Source organism: Strix aluco, chromosome 16, assembly GCF_031877795.1.
Source record: "Strix aluco isolate bStrAlu1 chromosome 16, bStrAlu1.hap1, whole genome shotgun sequence".
In the NCBI taxonomy this organism is placed as follows: Eukaryota; Metazoa; Chordata; class Aves; order Strigiformes; family Strigidae; genus Strix; species Strix aluco.
This window is the reverse complement of record NC_133946.1, coordinates 10,705,589-10,717,328: the sequence shown is the minus strand read 5'-3', so window position 1 is coordinate 10,717,328 and position 11,740 is coordinate 10,705,589. Positions and strand designations below refer to the sequence as shown.

The 11,740-nt window shown below is 61.0% G+C and overlaps 1 protein-coding gene across 1 annotated transcript; it reads left to right on the top strand.

Annotated features, from left to right (window-relative positions):
• Nucleotides 1-73: 73 nt before the first annotated feature.
• Nucleotides 74-11,275, top strand: PATL1 (PAT1 homolog 1, processing body mRNA decay factor). Its single transcript, XM_074841809.1, has 19 exons — nucleotides 74-162; nucleotides 435-546; nucleotides 651-862; nucleotides 954-1,031; nucleotides 1,720-1,914; nucleotides 1,997-2,098; nucleotides 2,353-2,442; nucleotides 2,642-2,853; nucleotides 2,929-3,018; nucleotides 3,204-3,387; nucleotides 5,201-5,324; nucleotides 5,532-5,629; nucleotides 5,735-5,794; nucleotides 6,719-6,867; nucleotides 7,514-7,673; nucleotides 8,374-8,529; nucleotides 9,177-9,268; nucleotides 9,962-10,111; nucleotides 10,298-11,275. Exons 1-19 carry the CDS (start codon nucleotides 148-150, stop codon nucleotides 10,317-10,319), a joined length of 2,301 nt encoding a protein of 766 aa, XP_074697910.1. The 5' UTR covers nucleotides 74-147; the 3' UTR covers nucleotides 10,320-11,275.
• Nucleotides 11,276-11,740: the final 465 nt, after the last annotated feature.

Sequence of the window (11,740 nt, the reverse complement as noted above, 5' to 3'; positions counted from 1 at the left end):
ACGCCTCCCCCGTATCACGCATGCGCGTCAGCGGCGGAGGGGGCGCGGGTGACGTCATGCGCGTGCGCCCGCGGCGGCGCATGCGCGGCGGGGCCCGGAGCGGGCCGCGCGCGGAGCCTGCGGGCGGTGGGCGCCGCCGCCGCCGCCATGTTCCGGTATCAGGTGAGGGGGAGAGGGTCTGGCTGGGCTCTACGGGGGTACACCGGGCTGAAGGAGGCGGGGAAGGGGGGGGGGGGCCGCGGACCGGGGTGGGGAGGGGGTGCGCCGGGTCCCCGGCCCGGCGCACCCCCTCCCCACCCCGGTCCGCGGTCCCCCCCTCCGCCCCCGCCGCCCCGGGAGTGCGATTTGAGGGGTGCGATGCTGCGGGGGGGAGCGTCTGAGAGTAGAAAACGGAGCTGACCACCCCCCCGCCACCATCGCTTTGCTGTCCCTAGTCCCTGGAGGACTGCCCGCTGGATGAGGACGAAGACGCCTTCCAGGCCCTGGGAGAGGAAGATGAAGATATCGACCAGTTTAACGATGATACGTTTGGAGCTGGAGCTGTCGGTGAGCGCTTGTGATACCCCCCAAACCCCCCCGCAGACCCCTCCCTCGCCTCGCTGATCCCCTCCCTACCCCTGTGAGCTCACCCCTCGCTTGGTCCCTCACAGACGACGACTGGCAGGAGGCCCACGAGCGGTTGGCAGAGCTGGAGGACAAACCGGTGACAACCAGGGAACAAGATGGACCCGGCGGCGAGGAGGCAGATCTGCTGGGCGAGCCCGAGGACACACTGGCGGAGCGGCTGACCCGGCTGGTGATCGATAGTGAGCTGGAGGACCCTGCCATCATGCAGGCTGTGCAAACCACGGTCCCTGCGCAGGTGGGAGTGGGGCTGGCGGAGTGAAAACCTGGGAGAACCTGGGTGGGTGAAGGTCTGGTAGCGCTGTGCTGACTCCCTGCCTGTTTTTTAGCAACCTGGAGGGCTCAACTCCAGCATCTGGGACAGCTCGGCCGTCCTGCGGCGAATCCGGGGGCCGCTTCTCACTCAGGTACGATGTAGGGGTGCAGGTGGCTTCCCTAGTGCCCCCCAAACCCCTGTGGCAGCGAGCTGGGCCCTGAGGGTTGAGATGTGCTGTACTGCTGAGGGCTCATCGGTGCTGGGGGCCACCTCCAGCTCAGGCTGAGACAGCTGGGCATTCTCCTTGCCCCGGGCTGGGTCTAGGTGGCCACAGTTTGCCTCACTTGTAGACCCTTTTAGACGTGACCCCTTGGAGAGCCAGGTTGGGGGGTTATCGCCAATCTGTGGTTTCGGGTGATGTTTGAGAGATGTCAGCGCTCTCATCAGGGTTTGAGAATGTTGGTGCCTCAAGGCAGAGGAATTTTTTTTTTTTTTGTTGCGGTTTAATTACGAGTCAGGCTTTTAAGTGTAAGCAGAGCATGCTGCACCGCCAGCCCTCTCCCAGCTTTCTAGGGCCGACGAGGGCTGCGCCATCATCACAAACAGGCATCTTGGCAGTGATGCGGGCTCTGCCGGGCAGGTTCTGGGGGTCCCTAGGACCCCCCACTGTCACATGGGGCTCCTGGGGAAGCGCAGTGGGGTGCGGAGGAGACCTGTCAGGAGGAAGGATGTGGCTGTCGCATCCTGGGAATGTCCCTGGGACACACAGTGCCAATCATCCCCGTCCCAGTCCGTGATTGTTATCCTGGAGGGAGCTTTCTCTCCCCTTCCACTTGCAGGAGATGCCGTCGGTGTCCGTGCTGGACTACGCTCTGCCTCAGAGACCCCCTCAGGCTCGAGAGGAAGAGCGGGACCCCTCCGAGCGGGCGCTGCCCCGCCGTTCATCATCCCCTGTCATCGGGAGCCCCCCCGTCCGGGCTGTCCCCATAGGCACCCCTCCCAAGCAGGCTGCTGTGCCCAACTTCAACCAGCAGGTACCTCCCCCCGGGCCCTACTCGCAGCTCAGGCTGGTCCCCAAGGAGCTGACAGGGGTGACTGCGCCTCTTTCCCTCTTAGATCCTGTGTCCGAAGCCTGTCCACATCCGAGCTACCATGCAGCAGCGTTACCCCGCTCCCTACGGCGAGAGGATGTCCCCTAACCAGCTCTGCAACGTACCGGTACCCGGACCCCCCGGAACCCCCTTCTTGGTGCTGCCTTCAAGCCCCTCAAGTGCTGGGAGGCCTCCCCAGAAACCCCCCCAGACGCCCCATTTCCTTCTTTCCACCTGTAATTCCAGGCCTGGCCTGGCTCCCAGCCTGCCCGGGGCACCTTCCTGGGGCTTCATCTGGCGCCATCACCCCCTCCCCACTTTCCCACCATCAGCTGGGCCAGGGCTGTGACCAGGTGTCCCTTTTCCCTTCTCTTTCTCAAGAATTCCTCCCTCCTGGGCCACCCGTTTCCTCACAGCGTCTCTCCTGTTCTCACCCACCTACAGAGAGCGCAGCTGCTCGGAGGAGCCCAGGTATAACCCCCCATTCCCCCCCTTCCTGCCCTTTCGTGGCCCCCGCCGTGGCCAGGGTCCTGCATTTCTCTTCGTGTGGCTGCGGAAGCTGCTTCTACGTGGCATTTTCTGGTGTTTCACAGCTGCCCTGGCTGGGCTTTTCTTTTTGCCCCTAAATCTCCCCCTTGGCTGACTCGGGGCACTCTCTCTGCTCTGCCAGGCCGGCCGAATGTCCCCCAGCCAGTTTGCCCGGGTCTCTGGCCTGGTTGGGAGCCCTCTCCCCTCCGTCAATCCCAAGCTGCTCCAGGGCAGAGTCGGGCAGATGATGTCTCCGGCCAGCGGGTTTCGTGCCTTTTTTGGGGCTCCCCCCGCTCCACCTCCCTCGCAGCCGCAGCACCCGCCGGGCCCTGGATCCCACCTGCAGAGCCTGAGGTAGGTACCATCCTCCTCCCGGCCTCCTGCGTTGCTCTCTGCAGCCGCCTCTTGAGATTTTTCCACTTTCCCCAGGCCGCAGCCCCAGATGTTCCGCCCGGACACGACTCACCTGCACCCCCAGCACCGTCGGCTCCTGCACCAGCGACAGCAGCAGAACCGAAAGTGAGTTCTGACCCTGCCCCGCCGGTGCCGGGAGAGGGGCTGCCTGGCGCGGGGTGGGGGGGGTGGGTTGCATCGCCCCTCCGCCTCTGGGGGGGTTGTGCTGCTGGGGCTAGCCTGTGCCACCGCTCTCTGTCCCTTCCTGTAGCTCCTGTGTGCTCACGGGTGCCCTTCTTGCCTCCTGCCAGCCAGCACCGGAGCCTCAACGGCTCGGTGGGGGACCGAGGGGGCCACCGGAGCAGCCACCAGGAGCAGATGCGCAAAGATCCTTACGCCAACCTCATGCTGCAACGGGAAAAGGACTGGGTGTCCAAGATCCAGATGATGCAGCTGCAGAGCACTGATCCCTACCTGGATGACTATTACTACCAGGTACTGAGGAGGAGGGGAAGTTTCCAGCCTGCTCGGTTGCGTGTCCCGTGTCCGTGGCTGCTGGCAGGGCAGCACCTCGATGCTCCTGCGGGACCGGTGTCTTCTTGGTACCGAAGGGGATGTCGGTGCTGAGAGTGATGCAGCGGAGGAAGCGTTTATAGATCCAGGCGTGAGGAATGCACTGGAGGAGGAAGGCAGAGGGATGACGGGGAGCGAGCATGCCCAGGAAGGGGAAAAGGGAGCCAGCAGCAAGGGAAAAAAATGCCTTCTTGTTCTTGAGTGAGATGTCCAGGGTTGAGGTGACGTTGGGGGATGCTGGCAGGTAACAGGAGAGCAGCTCCTCTACATCAGAAGCTGCATGGGACAGACTGGATATTAGGAAGTATTTATATATTAGGATATTAGACTGGATATTAGAAAGTATTTCTTTGCAGAAGGGGCTGTTGGGCGTTGGAATGGGCTGCGCAGGGCAGGGGTGGAGTCCCCATCCCTGGAGGGGTTGAAGAGTGGGGTTGACCCAGCGCTGAGGGATCTGGTGGAGTTGAGAACGGTCAGGGTGAGGTTCATGGTTGGACTGGATGATCTTCAAGGGCTTTTCCAACCCAGATGATTCTGTGAATAAAACACCTGGACTGGGAGACAGGGGAGCTGCTAAATGGAAAATGAGAGAGGAGAGAGCCCTGAGCAGGGAACGGCTGCGTAAGGAGGACTCTAGTCTGACAGGAGGTGGTGGTGAAGCCCGTGGGGTCCAAAGATCGCGGTGGAGGAGGTGGCTGGGGAGAGGCTGCTCCTGCTCTTTTCCAGTTTGAGAATGGGAAGTGCCAGACTGGGCTCAGACGAGCCACATCTGGAGCAGGTGAAGCGAGGTGACAGCTGAGCTCTTACCAACGGCGGTAGATGCTCAAAGCTCAGTGGGGTTTGAGGGTACGCAGGGCAACCTCACACGAGGGGAATCTGTGGAAAGCTTCACGCTATGTAGGACAGATGCCTGGCTTGGGAGATTAAATGGGGCTTGACTGGGAGTGTGTTTGGGGCCGTCGTAAGTTGTGCGGGAGGTTTGGCCCCCTGTCTTCATGAAAGGGGTGCGGAGGAGCCAGCCATGCACCCAGAAATGTCCTGGAGCATTCGGTGCAGCCGAGAGTATGGGGCAGAGCAGGGAGGGCAGATCCCAGCACGGTGAAATGGGGCAGAACGGTCCAGTCCCTTCCGTGGTGGGCCGGGGGCCCAGTGGGAGCAGGGATCTGGGCTCCGGTGGGAGCGGCAGGAGAACTGTGGCCAACGGTTGCGTCTGGCTCTGGGGCTGGCGGGAGGCATCACACTGACAGAGTTTTTCCGGGAGCTGTGGGTGAGTGGATCCCCAGTAGAGGAGAGGAACTGGTGCAGCCGCAGCCGGGATGTGAGTCAACAAAGCTTTGCCCTTGCGAAAGAGGCGAACGTTGGTCGGGGTGGGTGGGAAAAGCGCGTGAGCATCAGTGTGGGAGGCCCCAGCCCGGGCAACGGTGCTGACAGAGCAAGGCAGGCTAACTGGAGTGGACTGGGAAGGACTGAGAGCCGGGGACCTCCCAGGGAGAGCCTGTATTGAGAAAGAGGGCTGAGGAGGAACCTTGAGCTCTGTAATCTTGAGGGATGATAGAGAGGAGGACGCAGTCGTGTACTGGGGGAAGAACAGTGGTTTAAAATGCTGCTGCTGAGCTTGGGAAGCCCAGTAAGTGATGGGTGAGGGGTGGACCATGGGCCAGGGAGGGGGATGTGTTGCATCCATCCTTGCCAACTGTTTTTGGGGGGGTCTCAACCTCTCCTCTCCCTGCCTCAGAATTACTTCCAGAAGCTGGAGAAGTTAGCAGCAGCGGAGGAAGTCCACGGTGATGGTCCCAAGAAGGAACGCACTAAACTCATCACACCTCAGGTGGCGAAGCTGGAGCACACTTACAAGCCAGGTAAGAGATCCTGACTCCACACAGCCTGGATATTCTGTAGCTGAAGGGTGGGGGTGGTTCATTCTGCGCTGAGGCGGGGTCTCGCTGGGGCCAGCTGGAGTTTGGAGGTAGCCACGGGGCTACTTTCAGGCCAGAGATAAAGGCGGGTGAGGTGGGGCGAGGCCCGGACTGACTCCCTTTTGCTTCCCTTCTCCCTCCTTCGTGCAGTGCAGTTCGAGGGCTCGCTGGGGAAGCTCACGGTCTCCAGTGTGAACAACCCTCGGAAGATGATCGACGCGGTGGTGACCTCCCGCAGCGAGGATGACGTGAGCTCTCTGGCCCTGCCTCCCCTCCGACGCAGCACTGCGCTCGGTCCTCAGGCCGGTGTGGGAGCCGCCCGCGGCCCTGACTCCACTGTCCTTCTTCGGCAGGAGACGAAGGAGAAGCAAGTTCGAGACAAGAGACGCCAAACCCTTGTCACGATCGAGAAGGTGAGTTCGGGGAGGACCGTCGTGACGTTCATTTCTGCACTTGGGCCACAACAACCCCCAGCAGCACTACAGGCCTGGGGAGGAGTGGCTGGAGAGCTGCCAGTCAGAGAGGGACCTGGGGGGGTTGATTGCCAGCCGGCTGAACAGGAGCCAGCAGTGTGCCCAGGTGGCCAAGAAGGCCACTGGCATCCTGGCTTGTATCAGCAATAGCGTGGCCAGCAGGGACAGGGAAGGGATCTTCCCCTGTACTCGGCACTGGTGAGGCCGCCCCTCGATAACTGGGTTCAGTTTTGGGCCCCTCACTCCAAAAAGGACATTGAATGACTCGAGCGTGTCCAGAGAAGGGCAACGGAGCTGGTGCAGGGTCTGGAGCACAGGTCTGATGGGGAGCGGCTGAGGGAACTGGGGGGGTTTAGTCTGGAGAAGAGGAGGCTGAGGGGAGACCTCATGGCCCTCTACAACTCCCTGAAAGGAGGGTGCAGAGAGGGGGGATGAGTCTCTTGACCCAAGGAACAAGCGACAGGACAAGAGGGAATGGCCTCAAGCTGCACCAGGGCAGGGTCAGACTGGCTCTTAGGAAGTATTTCTTTGCAGAAGGGGTTGTTGGGCGTTGGAATGGGCTGCCCAGGGCAGGGGTGGAGTCCCCATCCCTGGAGGGGTTGAAGAGTGGGGTTGACCCAGCGCTGAGGGATCTGGTGGAGTTGAGAACGGTCAGGGTGAGGTTCATGGTTGGACTGGATGATCTTCAAGGGCTTTTCCAACCCAGATGATTCTGTGAGTCTGTGACATTCAGAGATCGGTGGGGCACGAAGTGGGCTGGGGTGAGGAGAGTGGTTCCGGGCAACATCCTGGATCTCAGGAGCAGGGCTAGTGGATCCCGTCGCAGATCCCTGTGCCCTGCTGTGATGGCCGTCTCTCCCACAGACGTACAGTCTCCTCCTGGATGTGGAGGACTACGAGAGACGCTACCTCCTGAGCCTGGAAGGCGAGCGGCCGGCGCTGATGGGGGAGAGGAAGCAGAAGATCTGTGATATGTATGACAATCTGAGGGGCAAGGCGCCCGGGCAGGAGAGGTGAGCAGAGGCGACGTCTGCAACTGCGGGAGCTCAGAGAGTCCACGGCCGCTTGCAGCTGCTGCGACTGGCTTTGCAGGGCCCTGTTTCCCAAAGAAGAGTCAGGCTGACTCTTCCAGGGGTCTGTTGGGAGCTGGAAGTTGAAATAATACAATTTTTTTCCTTTTTTTTCCCCCCATTTTCCCCACAATTGTTTGCTGTGGTTAGGATCCTATAAAAACTTCAATCCCTGCAGCTCAGGTTCTGCAATTAGCACCTGTCTGCATGTTCATCAGGTGTGTGCCCTGAGTTCTGTGCCCCGGCACATCTCAGGGTGCCTGGTTTTAAGTCAGTCACCTCTTGCCTGACCTGTGGCCTCAGCAGCACAGACGGGCCAGGAAGGACACAGGGTCTCAGTGGCTCCTTCTCTGCTGCCCCGCAGGGAACTGAGCCTTGTTCTCCTGCCCAGCCCATCAGACAGGCAGGGATTAGGGTTCGGGATGTCATTCCCGCATTGTTTTTCCCTCCTCGGGGATGTTTTTTGTGGTGGGTGTTTTTTTCGCCTGGTGCCGGTGCAGGGCTGGCTCTGGGCTACCCACGGGAACCCTCCACTTGCCCTGGGACTCTCCCAGCTTGAGGGTCAGCACTTTTCTCCTCTCCTCGGCAGGCCGAGCGACGATCACTTCATGCAGATCATGTGCATCCGGAAAGGGAAGCGCCTCGTGGCCCGGATCCTCCCCTTCTTGTCACCCGAGCAAGCGGCCGACGTACTCATGGCGACAGCCAGAAACCTGCCCTTCCTCATCAAGAAGGACGCTCAGGACGAGGTGAGATTCCAGGGGCTTGGAGGGCTCCCCTCACTGCAAGGTGGGGTTCAGAACGGGGTCTGGAGCCAGATTTCCTCTCCTCCATGAAGGAAAAATGGGAAACGGCATCATGAGTCTTAAGAATGGTTGTTTCTGCCTCTCCTGGGAGGCTGCAGGAGCCCTGAGCTCCTGGCAGGGCCCATCTCCCGTGCCTGCTGGCTGGCACGACACGGCTCGGCTTCACCGAGAAGAATTTCTGATAAATGGTGCCTTTATTTAATGAGCCCAGCTCTTGGCTGAGTGCTTGTTTGAAGGGTTGTGTCGCTGACTCATCGGGTGACAACGGGAGACTCCATCTTCAGAGACAGAGAGCACGAGGCCAGCATCTGCTCCAGCTCTCAGCCGTCCTTCGGAACCTTTGTTCTATAGGGAACCAAAACACAGGCATCCGCGACGTAAATCCCAGCTTGTTTGGAGAAAAAGGCTGATTTAAGAAGGAAAAAGCTTTGCCTGAATTTAAAGCAGGCCTGTGCCGTTGCAGGGGTGTGGGAGGACGCCGTTAGCGGGTCCCACGCTGAGGGGGTCTGAGAGCGAAGGTGCTGCTGGGGTGTGTGTAGCAGTGAGGCAGCGTCGTGTTGGGGTCCGGGGAGCCCCAGGATGCGCAGGAGGTGACAGGGAAGCAGATTTTCTTGCTGTCACCATTCCGCTCCTCTCCCCGCAGGTGCTGCCCTGCCTGTTGAGGCCCTTCTCTCACGTCCTCTACCACCTTCCCTTGGGGACGGTCACCAGCCTTGTGCAGCAGCTAACGAACCTACCTCAGAGCGCGACCGCGCCAGCGCCCACCAACCTGCACCTCACTGCTGTGCTCCAAAACAAGGTGCTCGTCTCGTTCTGCTCCCTGGGGAGGTGGTGGGGGGCAGCTGGGGCCAACCTCATCCCTCCCGCCCCAACACGTCCCGATGTTTCCACATAATCGGGGAAATTGAGTTTCCCGGTGCTGGATGGCAGAGCTGTGGTGCGGGAACAGCACAGGAGCCACAGGCTGCCAGCCCCTGGCGCTCCTCCCCCTTCCCTTGCTGATTAACGAGGGTGTCTGGCAGATTAATTAGTCATTTGAGCTGGCCTGGGAGTCGGCTGCAGTCCGACAACCAGCTCCCTTTGTCCCGCTGGGCTGCAGCCTGCCCCAAAATCCAGGGATTTGTGAATAAATCCCTCCAACCGGGAGCGGTGTGTCACTCATGCAGTCGTGACTCAGGCCGATAAACAGCTTCTTCCTGCTCTTCTTCCTCAGCTGGGGATTGTCCGCTTGTGCCACCATCCCCAGGGGGACTGGGAGGTGGAGGTGATTCTCAAATCCACCCAAAAAAAGTGTGCAGAGGGGAGGAAAGCTCGCCCTGCCCTGCCCGTCCCGTGCCACAGGGATTTCCTTGTGAGGCAGGACAACCCTGGGGGGGACCCGCGGTGGCCTGGGGACAGCACTGGTGGGACATCACCTCCCCGACACCCTCCCTCTCTTCCCCACAGTTCGGCCTGTCCCTGCTGTACTTGATCTTGAGCCGCGGGGAGGAACTGCAGAGCTCAGATGGCAACACGGAGCTAATGCAGGACAACCAGTGGTGAGCGCTCGGGCTGCGGCGGGGCAGGGGATGGCGGCGATGCCGGGCTCTGAAGGACTTGGCGGGGGGTGGTGGAGTTGGGGGACAGCTCCTGAGTGGCACATCGCCACATTATGACACCCTGGGAGTTGGGGGGTGGGGGGGGGAGGCCAGGCCCCACAGAGCAGCCAGGGTGTCTCGGCGAGGCCGTGGACCCTTCCCTGCGCAGAGGCCGGGGTTTGAGGATGTGGCACCTCAAACTTCAGTTCCAGTGCTAAAAAAAAAGGAGGAGGCTGAGGGGAGACCTCATGGCCCTCTACAACTCCCTGAAAGGAGGGTGCAGAGAGGGGGGATGAGTCTCCTGAACCAAGGAACAAGCGACAGGACAAGAGGGAATGGCCTCAAGCTGCGCCAGGGCAGGGTCAGACTGGCTCTTAGGAAGTATTTCTTTGCAGAAGGGGTTGTTGGGCGTTGGAATGGGCTGCCCAGGGCAGGGGTGGAGTCCCCATCCCTGGAGGGGTTGAAGAGTGGGGTTGACCCAGCGCTGAGGGATCTGGTGGAGTTGAGAACGGTCAGGGTGAGGTTCATGGTTGGACTGGATGATCTTCAAGGGCTTTTCCAACCCAGATGATTCTGTGAGTCTGTAAAACGGGGCTGTAGCACCACTGTCCCCCCCACCCCGAGCGCCCCATCTTACTCCTTCTCCTCTGACAGGACGGAGCTGATGCTCATGGCGACCCGGGAGCTCCTGCGGATCCCTCAGGCAGCCTTGGCCAAGCCGGTGTCCACCCCCTCAAACCTGATCTCCCTCTTTTCTCGCTACGTCGACCAGCAGAAGCTGAACCTGCTGGAGACAAAATTGCAGTAAGCATCACCCCCTCCGCTATGTAGGGACCAAAAAAGGGTGAAACCAGAGGCAGGTGGGGGGGGAAATGTGGGGTAGAGGGTTCACCCTTGGGGTGATGGGGGGGGGGTTGCTGCCTCCTCCCTGCAGCTCCTCTGACCCCCCCTTCCACCGTTTTTCCCCCCCCCCACCCTCCCCCGTACCAGCTTAGTGCACGGGATCCGGTAGGAGATTTCCGCGTCTCCTCGCCACCGGCGTGGTCCAGAGGATGGATGGATGGATGGATGGAGGGCAGGCGGTTTCCCCCACACACACCCCCCCCCAAAAACACACCCCAAGATCACCCCGACGCCCGGCCTGGCAGGACACTGTCCCCTGCTGCAGGAGGCGCATGTCCCCCCCACCCCAAAATCCTGGCTGGGGGGGAGTTGGGGGGTAGGGTAGGGGTTTGGCTGCTCCCTGCTCTCCCCCAAAAATTGCTGCGTCTCCCTGCTGTGCCCAAGCCCCCCCCAGCCCACCGCCGCTCCCCCCACAACAGCTGCTGCTTCTCCCCACACCCCCCACACGCACACTACGGGAAGGGGGGGGGGGCTGTAGGGCTGGGTGCCCCCTTTCTCCTTCCCCAGCCCTCCCCCCCAAAAAAACAGAGCACTGAGGTCTGGTCCCCGCCCCTCCCTGGCCACACACACACGAGCACATGTGTGCGCACACACAACATGTGTGAACACACGTGTGCACACCCCCCCCCTCTTTTGCACACTTGCCTTGTCTTCCCGAGAGTCGGCTCCTTCCCTCAACCCTGTGCCCCCCGCCTCGCGCCCCCCTTCAGTCCTGGGGGGATTCTGCTGTTCTGCTCCTCGGGAATGGGGCGTGGGGGAAGGTTAATTTTACTTTTTTTTTTTTTTTTTGCTTTTAAAAAGAAAACAAAGAGATTTGCACATGTAGGTATTTTACAACCAGTAACTCCTCCCTGGCATTAACCAGCTCCCCTCGGCTGCTTCCCAGCCCCCCCCCGCCCTCTTCCCCCTCACTTTCCTCCCGACTGATCAAATGGAAAGTTCTTTTATTTTTTCTTTGTGCTTTTTTTTTTTTTTTTTTCCTCCCCCCCTCCCCTCCAGTTTTTGGTTCTGGTTAATGAGAATAAAGTTTCTAAATTTACATTTTTATAGGGTATTGTAAATAAAGATGAATTGTATACTGCTGCCAGCCTGGCCTCTTCTTCTCTGAGGGGGAGCAGGGCCCCCCCCCGAGGGTCCTCCCGGTCAGAGGTCAGAGGTCACCGGCCCCTCCGCGGGTGGAAGGGCGCTGTCTCAGCCAATAGCGGCACGACTAAGGGGGAGGCCCCGCCCCCGCGGCCCATCGGTCGCGGGATGAGTCACCCCTTCGCCGCGCGGCCGGCAGTGACGCGCGGCTCCGCCCTCCTTCGCTCATTGGTCCGCTGCGGAGACGGGCGGGCGAGAGCACCAGTGAGAAGGTGAAGGGCGGGGTGGAGGAGGCGCGCGCAGCTTGACGGCCTTCCGCGCAAGCGCGCTAACAGCCAATAGGGGCGCGGGTGCCGCCCCGCGCGGGCGGCAGCACCAATCCGCTTGTCGGGGCGGGGCGCGCGGGGGCCGCCGCCGCCAATGAGGTGCGTCCGGGGGCGGGGCGAG